Genomic DNA, 25,140 nt, shown 5'->3' on the forward strand with positions numbered 1-25,140 from the left:
ACGTGGCTTGGGTAAGCTGCTCGGGGATGGCCACGGCTCTCTGCTCACCGTCACTCCCCTGACACCCCGCATAGCATCTGCTACAGGACAGCTGTTCAAGTGACAACCGCTGAAGGAAGAAAATGCACGGGCCGGGCTTCGGAAGTACCGGAGAATTCAGTCCTTCGAGGAAATCCCCCGGACCTCTCCCCCGCCCCCAAAAAAAGAAAGGTAAAAGAAAACTTTTCCTGTCCTTGGCAAAGTGGGGCATACACCAAGCAGTGCTGGGGAGACTGATGCAGAAGGGCAGGGCAGGGCCTAGCTTCTTTGGCCAGCAGAGAGAGGCCTAGGCCAGTATTTCACCCCAGTTACAGGGCCCCAGAACAACTGACCCCTCCCCCAACCTCCCCCGCTAAAGGAGTCATGGAAGTGGGAGACGGATGGGCAGGGGACGAGGAGCAGAGCACGGAGCAGTAATAGACACTGTTTGTAAACAGGAGCTTGGACAGAGTTGGCACTTCTTCCTTGTTTATAATACTGAGGATCTAACCTAGGGCCGCGTATATGCTAGATCATACATATGCTATGCGAGGCCACATATAGTCTAGGCAAGTCCTCTGCCCCAGAGCTGCATCTGCAGAGCTGTGTGGACACCTCAGAGATGAAGATCAGCATGTAGAAAAGCACCCCCACGGGCACCCCGCTTTCCCTTCACCCCCTTTAAGGAGACGCAGTGAAAAGTACCCAGCTAAGTTGAGCTCCAAATTCCTAAGATTACAGTCTTCACTAAGTTGTCATTTTGCATCTGCCATCGCAGAGAGGCACTGAGGAGGGCATGGGCCCAAACAGAGCCACATGCCGGGAGGAAGGGTTATCGGCGGGGTGCCAATCAGCTGGTCACTTCCAAAGACCTACAGGACCGCTAGAAGCTGCAGACGCAATAGTCGTAGGGTTGCTAGAGCAACATGTGAAGGCACTAACCGCAGCTGCCAGGGATACAGCACACACGCAAAGGCTCATGAGAAGAAGCACAGCCCACGTGGAAACACTGATATTAGGACCTGGGGCCCACAGGGAAACACAGCAGGGGGACCAGATCGTAGCTGGGCTTGGCAGTTTGAGGAAACCTACACCAAGGTTCACCTCTACTGAGCGAAACGCGGCAATCCCCACAGTGGGCAGCTACAAGGAAACGAAACACAGGGGGTCTGCCTGAGGCTCACGCTGGTGGGCTGACCACAGGAGCAGTCACGGAAGTACACATGCCAAGAACAGCAAGGCCAGGGCTGAAGCCCTTCCACTCAGGACGAAGGCCAGGAAACAGGACACCAATCCATTAATCCCCACCCTCATGACCAAGCAGTTCAGCTTCCAGGAACACAAACAGCTTCCATCATCAAAAAAAAAAAAAAAAAAAAAAAAAAAACCCAACCCTCTGAGGGCTGTATAATAAGAGAAACATCAGGGGCAAAGTCAGATGTCTATATCCTGGGGTTATTTCAACCGTTCCACAGCTGAGGGTCAGAGCACGGCCTTGAGACAAGGCCATGCTTAGACCATACAAGATTCACACACGCCAAGGCCAGACATAGACCCAGGCTGCCAGACTCAGGACAGAAGGAGCCTTTGGGAGTTCGTGTCAGGAGAAGATATTGCTGATGGGCACGGGGAACCAATGATCCGGGAAAAACTATGCCTTTCCCCACCCCTCAGCGGATAACGGTTCTGTCTCTCCTCCAGGGCAAAGCCAAAGCTTTATCCAGCTTTACGAACGACAGGACCAGCCCAGAAGGGAACAGTTGCGCCTCCCGTATCCACTTACACATGTGGTTCTGATGTCCCAGAGCTCTGGGCCTTGCCCAGCTCCCTCTCTGAGGAAAACAGGCCAGAGTGAAGACAGTGTCTTGAAGGGCCCACGGAACACCCAAACACAGAACCCGAACTCAGCCCCTCACCTTCCACTTGCTAGGCTTCCCTATGAGACAGGGACGGTGGCATTGCCTGAAAATTCCAGAACCCATAAATGATGATGCCCTCTATATTCTATACCACATTCATAAAAGCAAACTCACATAAATGCTGCTCTCTATCTATATAGACCTATACCACATTCATAACAGCAAATTTGCAAAAACGGTGCTATCTATATAGACCCTCTATATCACACTTATGAAAGCAAATTCAACCTCTCGGTAATTTCATCCCAATTCCCCCCGTTTGTGCTCCCCTTTGTGAGTCTCCAATCTGCGCCCCAGTCCGTGACTGAATCCTAGAAGGCAGGGGCACATGTCACCTGTACCCAGTACAGAGCCTGAGATGGACGGCCAGCCCCTGGGTCCGCAGTTCTTGCCACTGGAGCACTTGCACCACAGTGACAGCACTAGACCCTGACTTGTCAACACAGCTCCCGGGACTAATATGGCAAAGTCAGGGACTACGGGCGCTAGGGAGATTTCCTGTGACCCCTTCAAAGAGCGGCGGAAGGGACAGACTCGTACAGCTTTAAGAAATGCGTAGAGTGCTCTCCAAGGCTCCCACCAAACCCGGTTATTTTAAGAGCAGGCTAGGAAAGCTGCCTCCAGGCCACTGAGACTGCGAGAATGCCAACTCCCTGAGTCACTGACTGTTACAGAGCATTTCATACAGCTCCACGGGCGGACTGCCTCTCCAATAGGAAAACAGGCAAAGAAGCAGGAGACCAGACCCCGGCCTCATTAGGAGCCCGGCACAGCCCATGATGTGGAAAGGAGCTGTAATGTGGCCTCTGGCCCCATTCCAGGCCCTAATGGGCCACCCAGCCTCCCAACCAGCCTGGTATGGGGCTGCCCATCGTGATGGATGCGCTGAACGGAATTTCAGGGCATATCTGCTAGTCTTCAGCACTGTGGGCACAAGGCCGATAAGATGCTCGTCTCCCATAACCGAGGATAAGACGGGGGAGAAGGACGGAAGGGGGCATTTCCAGGAGTGACACCTGTGAGGGTCTGTGGGTGGTTCATGTGGTGCTTTCCACAGGTGTGGAACGGGGTGAGAAGAGAGCAGGGTCGCAGACCCTCAGAGTCGCCCCCTTCAGCCTGCTCCCTACATAGCTGAGCTCTCACGGTAGGGGCAACACGGGTCCCCCTAGACACTGACCAGAGCCCGTCAGTACTAGAGGATGGGGGAGAAGGGAGAGGAGAAAAGGGGAGGACACAAATGCCGAGTCTGGGGACGAGGAAGGGACAGTGTGCGCCATCTGTGGTCATTCTTTCCATGGTAAGTTGTATTCCAAAAGCCAGCTGCAGACCCAGACCGGAGACAGAAAACAAACAAACAAACAAACCATGGTACAATTAGCAGACAAGCAAAGGATGCCGACCAAACAGAACAGAACCACTGGACCTTGACTCAAATCCTGGACACGACTTCTGAGTTGCCTAAGCCTCAGCAGGGCGCTCTGACCAGTGGCGACTTACTTACCCCAGTTCTGAAATGGGACGGACGCTTAGGTTTACGATGACAATTAAGTAAGCAGCAGAAAGTTCACAGAACAAAGGCTGTCCCTGAGTGAGTGCCTGAGTGATGATGCTGTTCATCATTACCTCCTTCTACGGCCTCAGAGGAAAGGGATTCTCAGCTACTGAAGTCAGCCAAGGAAAGGAGTGTTCTCTTTCTTCATCTGGCTAGCGCCCAATCCCGGCCAATCCTCCCTCTTATTGTTTGTGCTTCAGATAGTCTCACAGGGTAGCTCAGGGTGGCTTTGAACTCGAGATCCTCCTGCTTCAGTCTCTCAGGCACTAGGACACAGCATGTACTACCACACATACCTCCTCTCAATTATTTATCCTTTATTTCATTTTTTCTTTGAGACAGAGTCTCTCCTTATAGCCCTGGCTATCATGGAACTCGCTCTGTAGACCTGGCTGGCCTCGAACTCAGAAGAGATCCGCCTGCCTCTGCCTTCTAAGTGCTGGGATTTAAAGCAAGCGCCACCGCCACCCAGCTGAATTCTTTATTCTCAAATTACAAAATTTTGCCCATCCCAAATATTTTTTTACTAGCAACCAGGTCTCAGCGTGAAACACAGATTTCCAAATACCTATACCCCCCCCTCAAACTAGAATATAACTTTAAAAATAAAATCTACTTCATTGAAGCCTGGGAAAGTGCTAAGAAATATAGTCTTTAAACACATGTGAGAAGATACAGGTAGCCTGAAAAATAATGGAACAGCCAGAAATGCCATGATCACGAGGCTGTCCATACTAGGTGTCCCCTGAAGGTGCTTCACTAGTAGGCTAGAGACCACACTCTCCCGGCCTCTGTTAAAACACTGATATCTTGTTCACTGTGATCAAAAAGTGGAAGCGGGGAGGTTTGTGCCACCATTATTTATCTGCCTGGGGTTTTGTTTGCTCAGTGTGGGGTTGGGGAGGCAGGACGCACTTGTGTACAGGTATGTGCCTGCACAGAAGCCAGACTCTGCACTATTCCCTCCACTCGGAGACTCTCACGGATCCTCCAAACTGGTAGCCAGCAAGCTCTAATGACCCTCCCTCCTGTCTCTGCCCCCCGGTAGCCGTGGAATTACAGCTCAGTTTTACCAATGCACATAAAACAAAATAAATAAACTACTTTAAAAAAAAAAATAAAGAACTCACATCATTGCACAGCAAGTGCTCTTAGCCACTGAGCCATCTCCCCAGCCCAGATGTGACAGTCCCTAACTTAGCTGAGCCATCTCCCCAGCCCAGATGTGACAGTCCCTAACTTAGCTGAGCCATCTCCCCAGCCCAGATGTGACAGTCCCTAACTTAGCTGAGCCATCTCCCCAGCCCAGATGTGACGGTCTCTAACTTAGCTGAGCCATCTCCCCAGCCCAGATGTGACGGTCCCTAACTTAACTTTTCTAAATGGCTTACCATATCTATTTACTGGATATGTGTGCGCTCACACGTGTGCCACGTTATGTGTGTGATCTCATGACCTGGGGGAGTTGGTTCTCTCCTTTTACCATACGGGATCCAGGGAATCAAACGCAGACTTGGTGGAAAGCATCTTTACCCACTGAGACACCCTCACCAGCCCTAACTTTAAGACATGGGCAGTCCATCTCTGTATTATACAACCGTAGCTTAGGAGATGAGACCTCAGGACTTCCTCTGCTGCCTTCCTGTTTCCGTGGATTGTGTTCACTCCGAGAGAAATAGTTTGCAGCTGGAAAGGTTTCTTTGCGGCTCCCTTTCACGATTCCTATTTGTCCTACATCTGTGCAACTGCCTTGAGACTGAAATTACAGGGTGAGGTGAAGCAAGAGAAAGAGTAGAGAGGTGACCAGGGACAATAAGGACCTCTTTCCGGGTCCCACCTCCTGGTGTGTACCACTTCATCCCAATACGCTGTCTGCTGTGAGTCCAATGAGATAATCCACGGATGGGGCCAGAGCCCTCAGGATCCAGTCAATTCCAAAAGCCTGTCAGCTGGTATTAACCAAACCTTCTTTAACACATGCTCCTGCTGGGGCTTGTTCCATCTCCACACCACAACCCAGGAGGGATATAGAACCTCCACGAGTCCTCCACTCCGCGTCTTAGCTACTTTTCTACTGTTGTGCAGAAACTACGGCCAAGGCAACTTATGGAAGGAAGTGTTATTACACTTCCTGTTTCAGAGGATGAGCTCACGCCCATGACGGTGGGGAGCATGGCAGCAGGCAGGCAGGCAGGTATCTGAGAGCCACATTTTGAGACGACTACCACCAGGGAGAGAGAGAACTAACTGGGAATGGTGTGGGCTTTTGAAATCCCACCCCCAGTGAAACACCTCCTGGCACAAGGCCATGTCCACTCCTCCTTCCCAAACAATTTCACCAAATGGGAACCAAGTGTTCAAGCATATGAGATTATGGGGGCCGTTCTCATTCCAACCATCACATGTCCAGAACTAAGAATGCAAGGTCTCGTTTGAATTCTGACCAAGGCTACATGGACTGTCTTTCAGACCACAAACTCACGTCGTACCTTCCCTCCATGACAGACTTCACGCTTCTTTTACCCATCGTCCCTTCTAGCAGCTTATGGATGGTGACAGGTATGTTACTGTTTTGTGGGAAAGCTGCTTATTTTACGATTGCACTTTGTACTTATTCTCCATCCATCACAGCTGTACGAGAGACCCTTATGCGTGCAGAACGCTGCTCTCCAGGCAAAACAGCGGCCATCGTCATCAGATCAACCCAACCATTTATATGGAGTTCTGCTGCAACTGCATGTGGTCCTGGTGGAGTTTGGGGAGGGTCTAGGGTTCAGAGGCTGAGGGAGGGTAACTGGAGAAGGGCTCTATCTGCCACTATGGAGCTTCCATGAGTCTGGGTTGAAGACATTGTAGTGCAGATGCCTGTTGGTTTCTAGAGTGGAACTGAGTTGTCCCTGGGACCTAATGAGGGGGTAGACATTGTTTATTTCTCTCCCACGGAATGAGGTATTGAAACACTGACATCACTGAAATAGATGGGGTAGGATGCTGCAGGTTTTGCTTATTGCCATCCTTAGAGTATCCGCCAGTCCTTCATAAAACATCTCCTTCGGATGAGGGCTCTGTGCTGGCTGCTCCAGCCTGTGACCTTGTGGCCTGTACAGCAGGCTGCTCTCGGTGTTGCCCAGGACCCCCCACCCCCCGCCAGCTCCCGGGCTGACTCTCCACACCAGCCAGGACCCTGATGCTCTCCAGCCATTTGTTTCAGGACCCTATCACTGATGCGCTGGTGACTAGAAGAAATTCTCCATTCCACCCAGACATCAAGAACCTCTGTTCCCAGACCTCCTATATCCATCCCATCTGCCTAAAGCTGCCTCCCCGGCTCATGGTTCCAGACTTGGATGGCCTCTGGCCTGCAACCGAAAGCTACATCAGGCTGCAGGCATTTGAGGCCCAGCATCCCTCTTCCTTTCCAGATCTCTGTTCATCAGGCAGCAGGCATTTGAGGCCCAGCATCCCTCTTCCTTTCCAGATCTCTGCTCACTCACCTCCCCTTTTTCTCCCTCCACACACTTTTTTTTTTTAGTGATTTTATTGAGCTCTACATTATTCTTTGCTCCCCTCTCTGCCTCTTCTGTCTCCTTCAACCCTCTCCCATGGTCCCCATGCTCCAAATTTACTCAGGAGATCTTGTCTTTTTCTACTTCCCATGTAGATTAGATCCATGTATGTCTCTCGTAGGCCGTTCTTCAGTCTAGAGGCATTTAGGTTGTTTCCAGGTTCTGGCTATGGCAAGCAATGCTGCTATGACATAGTTGAACACATGTCCTTGTGGCACAATTGAACCTCCTTTGGATATATACCCAAAAGTGGTATTGCTGGGTCTTGAGGAAGGTTGTTCCCTAATTTCCTGAGAAATCGCCACACTGATATCCAAAGGGGTTGTACCAGCTTGCATTCCCACCAGCAATGCAGGAGTGTTCCCTTTCCACCACAACCTCTCCAGCATAAGTTGTCATCAGTGTTTTTGATCTTGGCCATTCTTACAGGTGTAAGATGGAATCTCAGAGTTGTTTTGATTTGCATTTCTCTGATGACTAAGGATATTGAGCATTTCCCTAAGTGTCTTTCAGCCATTTCAGATTCCTCTGTTGAGAGTTCTCTGTTTAGGTCTGTACTCCACATTTTTATTGGATTATTTGTTCTTTGGATGAGCAATTTCTTGAGTTCTTTGTATATTTTGGAGATCAGACCTCTGTCCGGTGTCCTCCACACATTTCTGAAAACATGCTTGCCCACTCGGAGTGGCTTCCTGGTCCCTTTCTGCTGGTCTGTTTCTTAGCCCCACATACAGACCTGCAGGGCTCAGCTCAATGTCCACACTCTTTGAAAGCCTCTCCCTCCCTTCTCTAAAGCATGTTTATCAGCACTCGTCGCCTGGCAGCAAGCCATTTCCAGCATTTCCTCCAAATATTTCATTTTATCATTCGACTCACTGTGCCCCTCACCTCAAACTTCTTCTACATCCCATCCCGGAAAAATGTCTGTCCAAATGTTCCTAGGCTTCCAGAAACTGGCCAGTTTCAGTTTCATTTTCCTCTAACTCCTTTATACACACACACGCACACACACACACACACACACATACACACACAATACACACACACATACACACACAATACACACACACATACACACACACGCACACACACGCACACACACATACACACACATACACACACATACACACACACATACACACACATACACACACATACACACACAATACACACACACATACACACACACATACACACACACATACACACACACATACACACACACACATACACACACATATACACACACACATACACACACACATACACACACACACATACACACACATACACACAATACACACACATACACACACATATACACACACAATACACACACACATACACACACAATACACACACACATACACACACATACACACACAATACACACACACATACACACACATACACACACATACACACACACATACACACACACATACACACACACATACACACACACACATACACACACACACATACACACACATATACACACACACATACACACACACATACACACACACACATACACACACATACACACACATACACACACATACACACACACATACACACACAATACACACACACATACACACACATACACACACACATACACACACACATACACACACATACACACACACAATACACACACACATACACACACAATACACACACACATACACACACACATACACACACAATACACACACACATACACACACATACACACACACATACACACACACACATACACACACACATACACACACACACATACACACACACATACACACACACATACACACACACGCACACACACACATACACACACACAATACACACACATACACACACATATACACACACAATACACACACACATACACACACACATACACACACACATACACACACATACACAGACACACATACACACACACATACACACACATACACACACAATACACACACACATACACACACATACACACACACATACACACACATACACACACACACACACCCCACAAACCTGGCACTGGAGTGTATTCTATTCTAGGACATCTTTTTTACTGTGAAAAAGGTTACCTGGATTCATGCCAACTTAACTACAGTTTGTATTCCTTAACATGGAAGCCACCCTGAGCATGGCACCCTGCATGCCAAGTGTCTCTGCAGCAGCCTGAGGGCACAGACCCTCCCTCACACGACACGGCCCCATGGGTGAGGATCTGGCTCACGCATGACCTGCATGCAGGGTGAGGATCTGGCTCACACACGACCTGCACGCAGCCCTCCAGGTCACGCCCTCAAATGACTCTCATTGTCACCAATGCCACCCCATCTGTCCTCATGCCTGTCATTCATTCTGCCGAGAACATCCTTCCCAGCCTGCACAGTGGTTTCCTGACTTCCCTTCTGTAGAACCAAGGAAAACTCTCCTCCAGAAATCTCTCCACAGGCCCTTGGTTCCTCCTGCTGGGAACCTTTGCAACCATGCACTGCCCACAGTATCCCAGTACCCAGCTCCACAAAGGGAAAGTCCTGAAGTTCAAATCTCGTGCTCCGACTTATCAACAGTGTGAGCGAGGGCGTTTTTCACCTCACATTCTATCCACGCTGTGTCTCCGCCAGGTGGATTCCCGGGACTCTGTGACCTTACACAGATCTACTCTGGCCCCATGGAAATGGCCACATCTGCTGCAAAAGCACCCCACTTTCCCTCCGGAATGCAGCATTCCACTGTGGTCTCTCCTCCAGGCTGCTGCTGAGACAGGCTTAAGCCTGACAGTGATATCGGCTGCTTCCAAGCAGCAGTGTGCATGCACATGAGCATACCCGCCCTCCCCCCCTACACAATTGCCTTGGCTCTCGTCAGAGGGCCACTTGGATCTAGCAGCTTGGGGCTGGGCTTGAGATTCCACATTTCCGATGAGCTGGCGATGCTCCATACTGTAGCAGCTGCTGGGTGCACACCCCAGAGGTCCTGGGCCAGAGACTTTCCATGCTGGTGGTACCTGCCAATCACCTAGAGGGAGGCTAAGACCTCCACAACTGGTCCCACCGTGCACCAACCCAATCGGAATCGTAGGGGCTGAAGTTGACCCGTAAGCCCCACTTGCCCTGGAACGCTGGGGGTTGTTGTGGTTCATGCACAATAACAAGTCACGTGTTTTCACTTTAGTTAACAAGCTTGGTTGCCCCAAGTGCGCATGATGTGTTTGGTCAGATGCAGGCAGGAGGTACTTAGGCAGGAAGTATGTAGGTAGGCAGGAGGCACATCAGAATGTATGCTTGCCCCAGTTGGATGACAGCAGAAAGTACCACAGCCTTGTGGGTTCTGCCTTTTCGAGCACCTGACTAACCTAATTCAACACCATTTTCTGGGACTCCTGGGTATGGACCTGGTCAGTGTCCATCTTCCTGGCCAGTATTTAATAAAGCTTGCTTCAGTTGGATAATCATGGCGTTGGTCTCACTCCTTGCAGTTTTCAGGTTCAATAGAATCCCTGGGGTAAGGGCCCAGGGGGCGACACCTTTCCAGGAACTCAGGAGATTTTCTGTTTTGCATCTAAGCAATCCTCGCTCTCACAGCTTGGCTGCAAGGAAGCAAAAACACTCCCAGGCCACACTGCTGTGGTCAGCCCTGAGGCAGAGTGAGCACAGCCCCTGTTTGCCTGTCGGCCTTGTCCCTTCTCTGCTACCCACAGCCCAAGCAGGGTCCTACAGCCACTGCCAACAGTCACCTTCACTGCAGGAGGCCAAGGCCATGCTGGCTGCCTTCCAGTGCCTGAGGCCTCATTCTCACAGGGAGCTGCCATGCAGGCCTGGCCACGGAGGAAGGGGTCAGGAGAGTTGATGAGAACCTCCAGCCTTGGACTCTTCTAAGTTTGGGTGGTTTTCCATCCTAGCTTACATTTAATATATATATACATATTGAGCCAGCATTGGGGAGCTGTAAACATGCAGCCTGATTTTATGGCTACTTACATTTCTCCTTCACCGTGAAGGTTCCAGGAAGAGCGAATTGTCTGTGTTGGAAAGCATTCAAGGCCCTGGAGAGCTAGCCTTGGGCAGCAGATAAACTGTAGCGGAATGTGCCCACAGCTTTAAAGAGGTGTGGTCCCTTCCCTTTCCTGTGACCTCTTCAGTCAGAGGAACCAGGGGACATTGACAGTCAGTGAGCCACTGGGAGCCCTGACCAGCACAGGGAAAGCCTGGGGTAAATCGCATGAGGCCCAGCCGGGGGGCAGTTCTTGCCTCTGTGTCAGCCCTTGTCACCCTTTTGCCCTGTGAGGCTGAATATTCCACCCATTGCTTCCAGAAAGCAGAAGAGTCCATTTTCAAAATTGGCAGGTCAGTTTGTAAACATCACAGGGCACAACAAAAGGGCCTAGGTCACCAGTCGGCAAGGGCGCTATAAGGCTCAGGAATTACCACACCTGTTCTCACACACAGCTGACTGAGAAAGAACTCGCTTCAATACACTCCTTGCTGATAAAGAAAACAAAACCCAGGCTTTTGACTTCCATAAAGACATGAGCTGTATTGACCGTCTGTGTGTCTTCAGTATCTGTGAGTGTCTACTAGACTAAACCCAAGTGCAGGAGGTGGGAGCTACAGCCACACTAACCACCAAAGCCAGCCTGGGCAGGGTGAGGCCGCCTAGGCTTCCGGTTTCCCCTGGGCAAACTTGGACAGCAGGAAGGGGTTCAGGGAACCCACCACTCGCTCCCTGAAAGGGCTGGCGGCTTTTAGGTGCCTACGAGATGGCCATGCTTACCCGTAATGAGGTTAGAAGCATGGCAGCCACAGACAGAAGCAATCAACTGCATCCCTGCAGATGGTCAGACCGCTGACTGAAGCAGAAACGGCTCCTAATCAATGCTTAGAAACGTGAAACCGGGAATGCTGTGAGCGCCGTAGCCAAAAGACAGGCTCTGGACACTTGGACCAGCCGCCTGCCCGTGCATGCTTGCTTTCTGGAGACCAAGGTCCAGAGGCATGGCAAGTGAGGATGAAAGGGGCTCAAAACCCCAGAGAAGCAACATCTGAAACCGGTTTCCTTATGTGAACTAATACGAAAAGGAAATGGGAAAGTCTGACCATCTCCGTAGGGAAGAGCCGCCTCCACTCCTGACAGCAAGCAATAGCTAAGATGGACACAGGAGTCAGATTTTGGGGGGCTGCAGGGCATGTGCTATCGAACAGTGCAAGTTTGGGCTCCCTCCCACAAGGGCCAGCCCCAGTCCACAGACCTCACCAGAGATGGGCCCCACCCAACTCTGGAGCACTTCTTTCCCCTGGTTAGGGAAGGAAACAAAACCAGAGATCTGGCTCAGGAGCCTGAGGCTGGGAGTTCATCAGCCCAGAGCTGTCACACGGTGGAAGCAGCCCACAGGATGGGCCTCATCCTGACTCGGTCTCGCTTTCTGCTGTATGAGTAACACATTCCTTCTTTGACTCTCTCTGGTCTGAGAAGGATGTCTATCACTCACACTTGGAAAACTGTCCTCTTTAACGCTCTCTTTCTTGCCCGCCTGTTTACAGTATCCCTTAGCAGCAGAACTCAGAACACTTGTGAAGCATGTGCGAATACCCAACCAGCTTAACTTTGTAATTGTTAATTCCATGAGATTTCTAAGAATGCGCGGGGAGGACCTAGGGGAGGAATGACAGGAAGGTGCCCTGCCTCTCTCTCTGAGCTCCGGGTCCAGGTATCCTTTGCACAGTGGGAAGCAAGGTATAGCCCCAGGACCAACCTCAATTCAGCTGAGGCTCCTCCAAGAGCAGTCACATCTTCAAAGGAAGACTTTGCCTCTTAGCAACCTTCGAGGGCCCAAGATTCCCAATAGCCCACTTCTTCTCCATTAATGGAAATGAGGACCAAGCAAAAGTCTTCCACTCAGGAAAGACATCACCCCAAGACTCTGGGGTGAACTAAAAGCGGACACCAGACAGGCAGTATTGTTTTTCAATGGGCATAAAGCAACCCAACTTGCTTTGATATTCTGATAGCATAAATCAGACCTGGCAGAGGCACTGCAGGGAGTAACGAGCTGGGGCTGGCTCTTACTTGCTCTGTCCCTAGTCAGAGTCCCCTGCTTAGCCACTCCAGGCTTAATTCTGTCCTCTGCTAGGGGTGACATCTACCGTTGCAATATTTCACCGACAACGGTGCACTCTTCGTTGGCCAGGGTAGGGTCCAAAGCCCCGTCATACATGTAACAGATCTGTGATCACAGTTCTGGGGATGAAGTGGGTATAATGACCCCTTTTACATGGTTTGGTGGGAAAGACACAGGTCCACAACCAGAGCTGGCTGGTTCTGTCCCTACCCCCAACAGCCCCGAGCCGCAAACATCTCTGTCACACCTGTGAGAGCAATGCATGACAACCAGAGAGGGATGGGGAGCAGAGGATGCTGAGCACCATGCCTGCCCAGCACAGCAGATCCATGATAATAATAATAATGATGATGATGATGACGACGATAACTCTGGTCTCTACAGCCCTTCTGCCTTAGGTTGCTGACGTCTGGCTACCTCTAAGCCAGTCCTCATTGTATAGGAAAGCTGCCAGAAGGGAGGGCACCACCTCAACCAATCATTAGCCACCACTCGAGGGAGGGAGGGGTCCAACCAGGAAAGAGAGCCAATGGGCGAAGGACTACTGGCCTTCTATGCCCTACTCAGCACACACACCCTCTAAATACATGGTGACCTTTATGGGTTGATTGTATTAAAGTTGATGTCTTGGTAAAGAAAAGCCGTTCTGGAAAGCCAGGCTACTCTCAAGAGCACAGATGCTGTCTTTCAAGACAAAACCCCAAACACCCAGAAGGTCAATTCCCTGAGATTTTGAAGCAACAATGCAGATCCTTGGCACCCAAACTTTGACCCTCTAACTTCTCTGAGCTCAGCTTGCTCTTCTCTAAGTTGACCACCTAACTCCCAAGATCAAAGTAGACATGGGCCACATTAATAAACTATGCCCAGAATACAGAAACACAGTGGGTCTGGAGCAAGCCCATCTTCTCCCTTCTCCTCCCTTCCCTTTGATTCTGTGATCCTCACTTAGCCATGCCAAAGGGCTGTTCTCTCCTCGTCACACAGCAACAGGGATTCCTCCTATCACTGGCTTCATGGAGACAAACTCAGCGTAGTCTCACCTGTAGGTGGCCACCTCCAAGCTGAGGCCAGTCTTCACCTGCACAAGCTCCTGGTACTCCCGCAGCCGGTCGGCCATGGCCAAGGTAAGGGCTTCTTTCTCGTCCTCCAGGCTGTCAATCACTCTCTGAAGAGAACAAAGAGCTTTTAGATCCACATCCCAGACCTTCATAGAGCAAACTAAGGAAACCATACCGACAGTGTGGGGCATGAAAGCATATGTAACCTGTGTGCGGGCAGTTTCTTAGAATGAATCTCTTGTAGGTAGAAGGTTCTTTCTTTATTGCATATGGAGGATTTTGATAGAATAGGTGCTTCTGAGTTTGAACTTCTGGACGAAATGAAGGCTTAGTTTATTAAAAAAAAAAATAAACCACTTCTGCTGAGCCATCAGGCCATGTAGGTAACCTAAATAACCCAATCTACTTAAATATTAGCCCTGACTAGGAATCTTTTCATAACACTTGAAACGGAAGTCACTCTCATGTCTCCCAAAGCCATGACTGTCCCAATAACAGCAGATAAGTGGATAGAAATATCCTTATTTTACCTAGAAATGATATTTTAAAACAACCTGAGAATTACATCCCGGGCACAAATGAACAGACTCACGCATACATAATTCTTCCTTTTGGAAAGGAATTAACAAGCCCCTCCACCTGGTTAATTTCCTCCACTGGATCTGTCTTTTCCCAAGCTGGGAGACACTGCTGTCCCTGCCATCAGACCCCTGGCCTGAAACCATCAAGGACCAGGCACATAGTACACACCGGGTAAACAGAATTTAAGATTAAACAATCAAGACCATATTACCCTCTTCAAAAAGTCCATTCCAAGCCAATACCGTCTGCTAATTAAAGTACACTTTACATTTCTGTGTTTCCTTCTTCTCCGCTGACCAGTCACTCTGAGAAAAAATTAACCAAGCAAGTATTGAAACACCGAGGCAAGTGTTCTTGTAGCTTCTGTAACGGGAAGTAGCATTATGTGTAAATGCAATTAACCAAACCCGGGCACATACAGGAGCACAACCTTTGTAGAATTCAAAACTATTTGAGTGTTGGGAAAGGGGATTTGTTTTCGGTACTGCTGGAGATCCCCACCAAAAGGTCAGCAGTGGGTATGTCCTCTGCAGAAACAAGGAAGGAGTCTGATGGAGTTCTCACCCTACGGTGCTCTTCTGTATTGTTTTATTCGGAACAGGGTCTTTCTATGTCGCCCGGGTTATCCTAGAGCTTGCTATGTAGACAATGCTGACCTCAAATTCACAGAGATTCTCCTGCCTCCCAAGTGCTGGGATTAAAGTTGTTCGCTTGTGTCCATTAATGGATTGGTCATTTTCAAAAGATGATTATCATGTAGATAGATCTGCTTTTTATAGCACGTCCGTTTACAAGCCAATGATTGCTAAGTTTTCTGTATACAAATGGTGCCAAACATTGTTAATTTTCTTAAGGATTTATTTTACTTTAAAGTGTGTGTGTGTGTGTGTGTGTGTGTGTGTGTGTGTGTGTGTGTATAAGAGAGAGATGGGCAGAGAGAGAGAGGGAGGGAGGGAGGGAGAGAGAGCGCGCGCAGGTGCTCGTCACTGACATGCTGGGAAATGAACTCGGGTGCAGTGTGTGTTCTGCAAGAGCAGCCAGCACACACACTTAACCTCTGAGCCATCTTCCATCCTCAGCTGAGAAGGTTTTTAAAGCAAGATTCACTTAGCTTTAAAAGCAAAGGGATACATTATCAAAACACTAATGTGGAGCTAGAGAGATGGCTCCGGGGTGAAGAGCATGTGGTCCTTTCAGAGGACCTGGGTTCCATTCCCAGTACCTACTCACTGGCCCACGACATCTGTAATTCTAGTTCCAGGGGATCCAGTGTCGATTTCTGACCTCTGAGAGCACCAGGCATGCATGTGGTACATAAACCCAAAAAATAAAACAATCTAAAAACAATCTAAAAAAAATTTAAAAAGAACCATTCACAACACAGGGCATTATAAATCAGTATATATAAAATTACAGATCCCAAGGCTACCATTATAAGGAGATAGCGCAGTTCATCAAAGCAGGCCATCTGCCAGTCTTAAGAGACAGAGACGTCAGACTTGGCCATAATATGCATTCCCTCTATAGTTAAGTCTCCATGTTAGAAACCTACGAGGGAATACAAATTCAGATACAAGGTTGAGATCTAAAATGCACCCCCCAGTGAGTGTGAGCATGCACATGTACGTGTGTTTGTATGTGTGCATGTGTATGCTTGTGTATATACATGTTGCACTTTTTTTAAGCGATAGTCTCACTACAGCCTAGGGCAGCCTGTAACCCACAGACGTCTACCTCCAGAGTGTTGGCATTACAGATGTGTGCCGCTATGCCTGGTTTAATATCTTTTCTAATACAAGAAATTTGACCCAAGCGTTAGAATTTGAGGATTTATCAATTATCCTTTGCAATAAAATTTAAGTGCTGCTAGATCATATATATATATATATATATATATATATATATATATATATATATACTCAGTTCTCCACTCACAGATCAAAATTATGGAAATTATGGAGCCATGCCACAGTCCTGCCCAGGAATATTCTCTCCCCTCCCCTGGAATAAAGTGTAATTCTCTGTTCCCCACCCCACAAAATATAAACAGGAAAAGAAAGCTGCTCTGAAGTTGAAATAAATTTAGTTCCAAGCGAATTTCCATGTGAGTCAACTCTTCCCACACAGTGAAAGGAAAAGCCGCTGACTTTAGGAGGCAAAAATGAAATCACAACCAATCCTGCCAGTGGGAGGAAGTTGCAGACTCCGGCTCTGCTGTGCCAAAACTTTTCATGCCATGGGCCAGGCCAGGAGTGCTGGAGCCTCCCACACAGGGTGGTACTTCCAGGCTGCGCGGAAGCTGTTTTATCCAAGGCTGCAACAACTCAGGGGAGATCGCGGTCTTTTAGCTGCTATGCAGAGGACTTTCCAGAAACATCACCCACAGCGCTAAGCTGCAGCTCTACCTCAGGGACAGTGTGCTGCTACTGTCTCCTCACCACGCTTGCGCCTGCCCTAGCTGAACATATCAGAGGGGCCAGAGCTTGCTGAAGTCCTAGTTGCCTTGGATCTTAAATGTTGGAGCTTAAGAGGACTTAAATACTAGGATAGTTTATTCGCCCCCAAAACAATTAATAAGAAGCATAAATTAAGCCAGGTGTGGTGGCACATGCCTTTAATCCCAGCACTCGGAAGGCAGAAGCAGGAGGATCTTTGTGAGTTCAAGGCCAGGCTGGTCTACCTAGTGGGTTCTAGGACAGCCAGGACTACATAGAGAGATCTGGTCTCTAAAGGAGGAGGGAGAAGAGGAGAAGCAGCATTGGCAGTGTGAATGGGGTGTCATTGTGTGTTTATAGCCGTTCTCAGCAGCACCCTAATCTCCAGGCTTATCTCACAGTGCCAGGAGGGCATTAGCGGAGCATGTCAAATCGGCTGTGTATAACTGAACTCAGACCTCTGACCTTTGCCCGCCTTCTGCACAGATCTCCTTCAGCAAGAAGTGCCTTTCTTCAGGTTACTCTTCCACAGTCCTGGCGTCAACTTTGATCTCCCCCCCCTCTTACTCTATCCAACCTGCCAAAAAACTTTGATAGCTTGAACTTGAAAGTAGGGTCCTTCCTCGGGGCAGCATTTCTGCTCCCCGTCCAAGACTCCTGCAGTTGTTGCAAGTGTGTCCCCATCATGATCCAGCACAGACTATGCTCAACACAGCAGAGGATGATCTATTAAGACATCCACTCTGCTCAGGACTCTCTGCAGGCTTGCGGTGGAACTCAGATTTAGAAAGAGGCACCTAAACAGCTGCTCTCTGATTTATTCGCCCTCCCAGTCAGGCTAGCTTCCTGACTTCTCCGTGAGTGGCGTGCACTGTGGCCACCTCCAGACAGTTGCCATCAGAGCGCGTCCCCTTCCATTTTGTTTTTTTTTTTTCACTGCTTTTCCCCACTGTCACAAAGAATGAGCCTGGCACCCTGAGTGCTTGACAACTATTAATTGAATAAAGTAATTCAATTCATTCAACCAACAGCAAGCTGTGAGCTGCTCTGCGTTTTCACGGATGAGGAAACTGGACCACACAAGGGTTAATGAGCTAAATCTTGAGGAGAATTTATAATCTGAGATAGACTGAGAGTCAGAATTCACCCCATAACAGCAAGGCTACAACTACATGACTTATCCCGCCTGAACTCTTATGAAAAGAAATGTCTTGTTCTTATTTTGGAATCATTCACACACAATTGGAGCTAGCAGCCAAAAGCTCCCACTACAGGGAAATCATGAGTGTGTCTAGGGTAAGGCTGGAGTAAATGATGTCATTAAGGCCTTTCTGAGGCTACTAACAGGTCTTCCAACATCTCCTGCCATCAGGATACAGAAAAAAAGCAAATGAAAGAAGTAATACTAAAATCATACACCAGGGAGCAGGGTCTAAAGGCATCCTTCAGCTCTAAAATAGCAGGTTCCCTCTGGGCTGGCATCCTGGGGTTCTAAGAAAGCAGACCACCTCTGGGCTGGCATCCTGAGGTTCTAAGACAGCAAGCACCCTCTGAGTTGGCATCCTAAGGTTCTAAGAAAGCAGACCACCTCTGGGCTGGCATCCTGAGGTTCCAAGACAGCAGGCCACCTCTGGGCTGGCTCTTAGAAAGGGCAATTATCATTTAACTGATGCAGAGGTAAAGGTTTCTCTTGTATAAAACAGGAGAAAGCAAATGTGGCCCAGTGGTGAGCTGCAAACCTCAGTCAGTCTGCATGGAATCCTGTTTTGGCCACTTACTGACTAGTGGCCCACCATTAGTTTTACCATCTGTAAAACAGGGCTAATCTTCACCTCCACCTCCTGAGATTGGTGTGTGGACTAACAGTGAATACACAGACTAGACCTGATACTCCCCAAGGCTAACTATTTAGTTATGCAACTTTTTTTTTTTCAGGAAGTCAGCGAAGTCAGTCTTTATATTTTCCTTCTCTCCAGCGTGAGCTTCTAAGGAATTTGAGGGGGAGGAGAGTAGAAGCTCGGGGCTGAAACAATATTTTCTCTTGAATATAATTCTGAACACTGTTTATGACTGGTGATTAGTCTTTCCGAACGGGATCTGAAATGCAGTTGGCTGAGAAAGGGGTCATAATATAGTTACGATTGCAGCTGGTAACATTTAGCAAAAACAAAACCTAAACTAATTGAGACTGAAGAAAAAAAATAATCGGGGGTCCTCGTTGACACTGTCCTGGCTCTCATTTCCAGGAAGGGGGTTGCCAAATCAGAAATAGATTCCAGGGTAGGGAGCTGAGGGTGGGATCCTATTGGAAGTCAGGAGTGACCTCAGCGTGACTTCACTAGGGGCTGGAGTCCTGACAGAAGGGTTGGACAGTGATTCTATCTGCACTTCCAAGTCCTGATCTTTCCTCCATTTGGGGAACTTCCCTTCTATCTTCTCAGATTTGAGGTTCTACTGAGGATTTTATTAGGGAGAAAGAATCTGCTGTAAAAAGAATCATGAAATCAGAGCTTCGAGGCCCCAAAATATTCCAAGTAGGATAGGAGAGGGAGATGCCCGAAGTCTACAACCCCAAAGAAGGGATTTTCCCCCCGGGGTTGATTCCTTGCGGCTTTCCATGATCTCCTGTTCAGTCTCTGACTCTCCGGCTACCAAAATTCTAGCTCAGCCCTGGAGACCCAGAGGAAATCAAGAGGCTTGCTGTCTGTCACATCACCTGACATCCAGTCCACCCATCTCGCCGTCACGTGGGATTTTAAAGAACACAGAGCATCTCCAACCTTCAGCTCCCAGCTGCAAACACGGCTCTTAAAATCTTCCCGAAGTTGTGCGCATGTTATTTCAAACCACTTTCCTAAGTACTACCTATAGTATGATTCGAGAGGACTTCCAATTCTGGCTGGGGCTGGGCGGGGTGGGAGCCAAACACTAGAGCTGAACCGAGTGTACCGACAATAAATCAGCCACAGGTATACCCACGCCGCGGCTGAGGGTTAGCACTCACCTTCTCTGAAATAGGAACCGTTTATATTAGTCTGTAGTTGTGATAACATCTCACCACGGGGAGCCTGCTTTCTCCTAGTTTTTTTACACAACCCAGGGCTCTGCTGTCAGCTCATACTGTGAGCAAAACAGCTCTGACCTTTTTTCAGTATGACAGTGACTTAGTCCTCTGAAGGGAACAAACAAAACCCAGAAAAAATATGACAGCCATCCAGAGAGCTCCGAGCAGCTGCCTCCAGCTGGAAAATAATTCTGGCGAAATTAAAGAGGCACTTGGAGTCCTAGAAGCGTGGGCGGCCTCCAGGTAAGGACTTGGCAGTGCCCTGAAGCTCCCAGCACACTATCAATCCGAGTTCAAAATCTGGGCTGAGTTTTGGATCTCAGGCTACTAGATCTAGCAAGCCCAGGAAACAAGAAAGAAAAGAGAGGTCAATCTAGCGGGATCGTTGGTCAGGACGTGCCTAGACACGTCTGAATCTAAATGTGATACTCTAAAAAGATGATTGACACTAAACTATCCACGGGGACTTGTCACATGGCATCAGCCCTCTGATTGAAGGATCATTGCACCAAGCCCTTATTCTTAGGCTAGCTACATGCCAGAATCCTGTGACCTCATGAATATCAAAGCCGCTGGCAGTGTACGCTTCCCTGGGTGGGGTTGGACCGGCTGAGGGTGCAGGGAACCCCGCCGCTCGTCCACTCGGTACGCAGGGGGTGTCTGGACAAGGCTATAGGGAAGGGGCGCGGTCCCTGGCCACGGACCTGCCGCTCCTCGGCCTGAATCCCGTACTCCTCTTGCATCCGCAGCAGCTCATCCTCCAGCCGAGCGCGCAGCTGCTCCAACTCCAGCGCCTGGTTCCGCAGCGCATCCGCCTCCTGCGCGCACAGCCGGGCCTCGTCCTCCGCCTGGCGCCGGCTCTCCTGGCCGCGGCGCAGCGCCTGCTCCAGCTCGCGCACCTCGTCCTCATACAGCTGCACATTCTCCCGCCACGACTCGGCCACCAGGAGCGCGTAGCTGTCGTGCACGTCCTGCAGGCGCGGCTGGGGCACCGCGGGGCCGGTGGCGCGGGCTCGGAAGTGCATGGTGAGGCTGGCGGCGCGGGCACGGAGCTCCCGCACTTGGCGCTCGTGGACCGCGTCCAGGTCGCGGCGTTCAGCCTCCAGCCGGCCCAGCAGCGCTTCGAGGGCGGCGCGTGCTCCCAGGGCCTCCTCCAGCTCCCGCCGTTCTGCACTTAGCTCGGCGTCCAGGCGGCTGCGGACAGCGCTGGCTTCCGCGCTCTCTCGCTGCAGCTCCCGCAGCTCTCTCTGCAGCGCGTCGCGCTCGCCCTCGGCCAGCGCTGTGGACCAGTTCAGTTCGTCCAGCTGCTGCCGCAGGTTGCGCGCCTCCTCGGCGAAGCGCGTCTGGTCCTCGATCCAGAGGTTCTCTTGGCTCAGCCGGCGGCTCAGCTCCTCCTCCAGCAGCAGGTTCTCGCGCTCCAGCTCCCGCACCCGGCACACGTACTCATAAAGCCGAGCATTGAGTTCCTGAAGCTCGGCCTTTTCGGAGCCCGTCTGCAGCCGCCAGGACAACATTTTGCTGGATGTGCGGGACTCTGCGATTAGCTTGCCTCCTGCCCTGATCTTGTCCCCTCCTGCCCCGCCGCGCCGCGCCCGCCTTGATGCTACCTCGGAGGCCCTCAGACTGGCGCTCCGACTGGCGAGCTTCTCCACTTAGTGGCCGGGTCGTGCGGCCGTGGACTAGGGCCACCGCCTCCAGCCAATCAGAACGCGGCCCGCGCGGCCACTGTGGGCGGACATCGCCCCCTGCCGGGAAGATCGCAGCATGGCGAGACCGCCCAGCTCTGACCCCTGGTGGCCCAGGGTAATCCTTACAGGTTGTAGGATTACTACCTGCTGGCTACCTGGGACACATTACAGGGCTCCCTGTTGTTACCGCTCAGGCGCACCTAAAACACCCCCAAATCCCATATTTCCTTAATGAAAAATAAGTTGCCATCAAGCGAGACCTGCCAAGTGCCGCTGGGTGACAGGCCTTAACAAATAGGATGTTTCTCCTTGGTGGAGCTGGAGATGGGCGTGGTGTATTCTTTAAAAACAAACTAGGTGTGTAGCTCCATGATAAAGTGCTTACCTAGCGTGTGTCAGGCCCAGATATCATCAATACTCACCACCACAAAAAACTTTGTTTATGTATATTAAACACACACACACTTGTATCTATATTTAAGATCATTTTAGTGCTTTTAAGATTTTATTTTTTATGAGTATGAGTGTTTTGCCTGTATGTATGTGCACCACTTCTGTGCCTGGTGCCCACAGAGACTAGGAAAGAGAATCAGATGCCCCTGGAACTGGACTTAAAGGCAGTTGTAAGTCAAAATGTGGGTGTTGCAACTGAGCCCACCCCATCTGCTGCCAGTGCTCTGAACCACTGAGCCATCTCTTCAGCCCTTTTAACTTCTGGCCTGAATGCATCTCCACTTGCCAACATTTTATGTTCAAGTAAGATTTTCTTCCCACGCAGAGTGGTAAACCCTGCTCCCTTCTTCCTTGCACAAACCACCTTAATGGGACTTCGTGCTTTGCAACATCAGCTTCACCCTGGTGGAGGAAGAACCTAGGAAGACTTTGAAGTGCTCCAAGCACTGAACACTCTAGACACCTACCATCTCTCCAAACTTTTGCAACTGCCTGATACACACCCTCATTGTGACAGTTTTCTTTCCCTTCAGCGGTGTGCCCTTAAGAAAACACTCGGTTTAATCACCATAGAAACCACAGCCCTTTCTGGTTTTACATCCTTGCATTTCATTACATTACACAGCAGTTATTAAAGTTACAAATGACAGTAACTGGAGTCAGTAGCATTAAGGAGTGCAGGAACAAGCTCAGCTGCATGGAGACAGCACAAAGAAAGGTCTGAAGAAGCCACCCAGTGGCCATAGGGCTCTTTTCAACAAGGCCACCAGTCTGCGATGTTTTCAGGGGCACAGGAAGATGGGTTGCTCAAAGTCACTTGAGGAAGCTCCCAGGGCTCTCCTTGTGAGGGATAGGAGTCTGTCCACAAACCACTGCAGAAAGCGGGCTTTTGTTTGCCCAAAGACCCCCATCTCCAAGGTGCCATTCTGCAAGGGTTAGAAACGAATGTGTCAAATGAATGTGCTATCCAGTTCAGAATTCCCTTTTTCTGCTGAGGCTTAGTGGGCATGGAGGACCAAGGCACTGGGCTGGGAGCCCTAGACCCCTGTCCTTATCTCTTCTCCTATTCACACCAGGGGCACATCAACATTTGATCTTTGATAATCGTCAGTCCTGCCTGCTTACCCACTCTGAGCTTCCTCTCCTTGGCCACCCCATGACAGCAGACCATCATAGGGCAGCTATAGAGTCACCTGGACTTAGCTGAAACTGTTCATTCTCAGCACTTTGGACACACTTCCAAGAGTTCTGGCTAGGCAGGGGACAGCTCTGCCTGGAAGTGGGGAACCTTCATAGACATCAGTGGGCCTCTGAAGAGATTGCTTTGCTCTGGCTCCTGGGTTTTTCTTGCCCCATCAAAACTTCCCCTTTCTTACGTTGTAAACCCATCTCTGAGGAAATGACTGAGCCAGGGTATAGCTTAACAGAATCAAAAACATGTGCCACTGGGAATATTGCAAAACAATATCTCATTGATCCTATGTAATCTTCACAGATCTGAGACTCGGATGCACGGACAAACTTCCCTAAATACATGACTACAAAATGTGGGGAGGAGCAAGCATATTAGAGGTGACCAGAGCAGCTAACCTGAGCAGGCGAGGTCTGCACACTTAAAAAGTTGAGTGGGAGGTGAGAGCTACTTGTGACTGGGTGAGGGGCCAGTGACTAACAGGGTTGCAAACCAAGAGTCTCTAGGGTACTAGTGCTGGGGGAGCCTGGAACTCTGGGAGATGCCTCCCCCTGGAGCGAGGAAAGCAGCAGAACAAACCCTGGGAGGGAGGAGGAGAACACACCCTCTCTCTTCCTGCTGCTTTCTGACTAGAGTCTCCCACTGTGCGAGCCAGAAATTGCTGAAGCCTGGCGGTGTGTCCAGTAGGACTCCCTCTGCGGGAGACTGCCAGCTGTTACATTACCGTGGGGTCAGCATAGCCCTTGCTGAAAAAGAATTATACAAGCTTATAATTCACAATATGGCAAAAAAGAAATTAAATTCTCAAAATTCAACATGTCCTAATCAGTCAGCTGCGTTTTCTCATCTGTTCTTGAGGGTCTGTGTGGGTGCTGCCCATAAACATCATGTCATGTCCATCTGTCCATGAACACACCATGTCCATCTGTCCATGAACATCACGTCAGGGTGTTGACAGTCATTGACTGGGGCCTTGCTCTGTGGCTTGTCTGGCCTCAGGAAATCTCCCTACTGCTCACCTGCTAAGAGTGCAGGGCACACTTACATTACATTGTAGCTATTGAATTGGGAATGAATTGGAACACTGAAAAATGTTTTTTTCCCCAGTGTTTCAAAACTATTGTCCAGGTCAGCAAAGAAATTCAGAAGGGAGATTCTTCACTATTTTGCCTTTGATAAACAAAAATATTAATAAGAATTCATGTCGTGCTATACCCATTCATCAATTGCAACCATACATGAATACTGGGTCTTTGAAAAGCCGCAAGAATAGTCATTAAGAATCAATTGATTATAAGAAGTCTGTGATAAGAAGTATTGGCTATTTTGTTATTGTTTATAATAAAAATGAGAAAGCTGTCTCAGTGTTGCCACAATGTAAAGAGGTATGCATTTTAATTAATGTCTTACTAGAAAAAAAAAATCCCAGTGGTCTTCATTTCTTATTTTCATTCTTTAATTAAATGGAGTA

At 49.4% G+C, this 25,140-nt stretch overlaps 1 protein-coding gene across 2 annotated transcripts in view; it reads right to left on the minus strand.

Annotated features, from left to right (window-relative positions):
• Positions 1–21,975, minus strand: part of Synm (synemin) — a 32,256-nt gene extending 10,281 nt beyond the window's left edge. Inside the window, exons 1-2 of one of the 2 annotated variants that reach the window (XM_075952942.1) lie at positions 21,041–21,975; positions 14,238–14,362 (exon numbers count right to left, since the gene is read on the minus strand). In XM_075952942.1, coding sequence (XP_075809057.1) covers positions 14,238–14,362; positions 21,041–21,850 — 935 coding nt within the window. In that variant the 5' untranslated portion in view covers positions 21,851–21,975. The remainder of the gene's footprint in view (positions 1–14,237; positions 14,363–21,040) is intronic. The other variant, XM_075952943.1, reaches the window with a different exon arrangement.
• Positions 21,976–25,140: the final 3,165 nt, after the last annotated feature.

This window comes from Microtus pennsylvanicus, chromosome 18 (genome assembly GCF_037038515.1).
Source record: "Microtus pennsylvanicus isolate mMicPen1 chromosome 18, mMicPen1.hap1, whole genome shotgun sequence".
NCBI lineage: Eukaryota > Metazoa > Chordata > Mammalia > Rodentia > Cricetidae > Microtus > Microtus pennsylvanicus.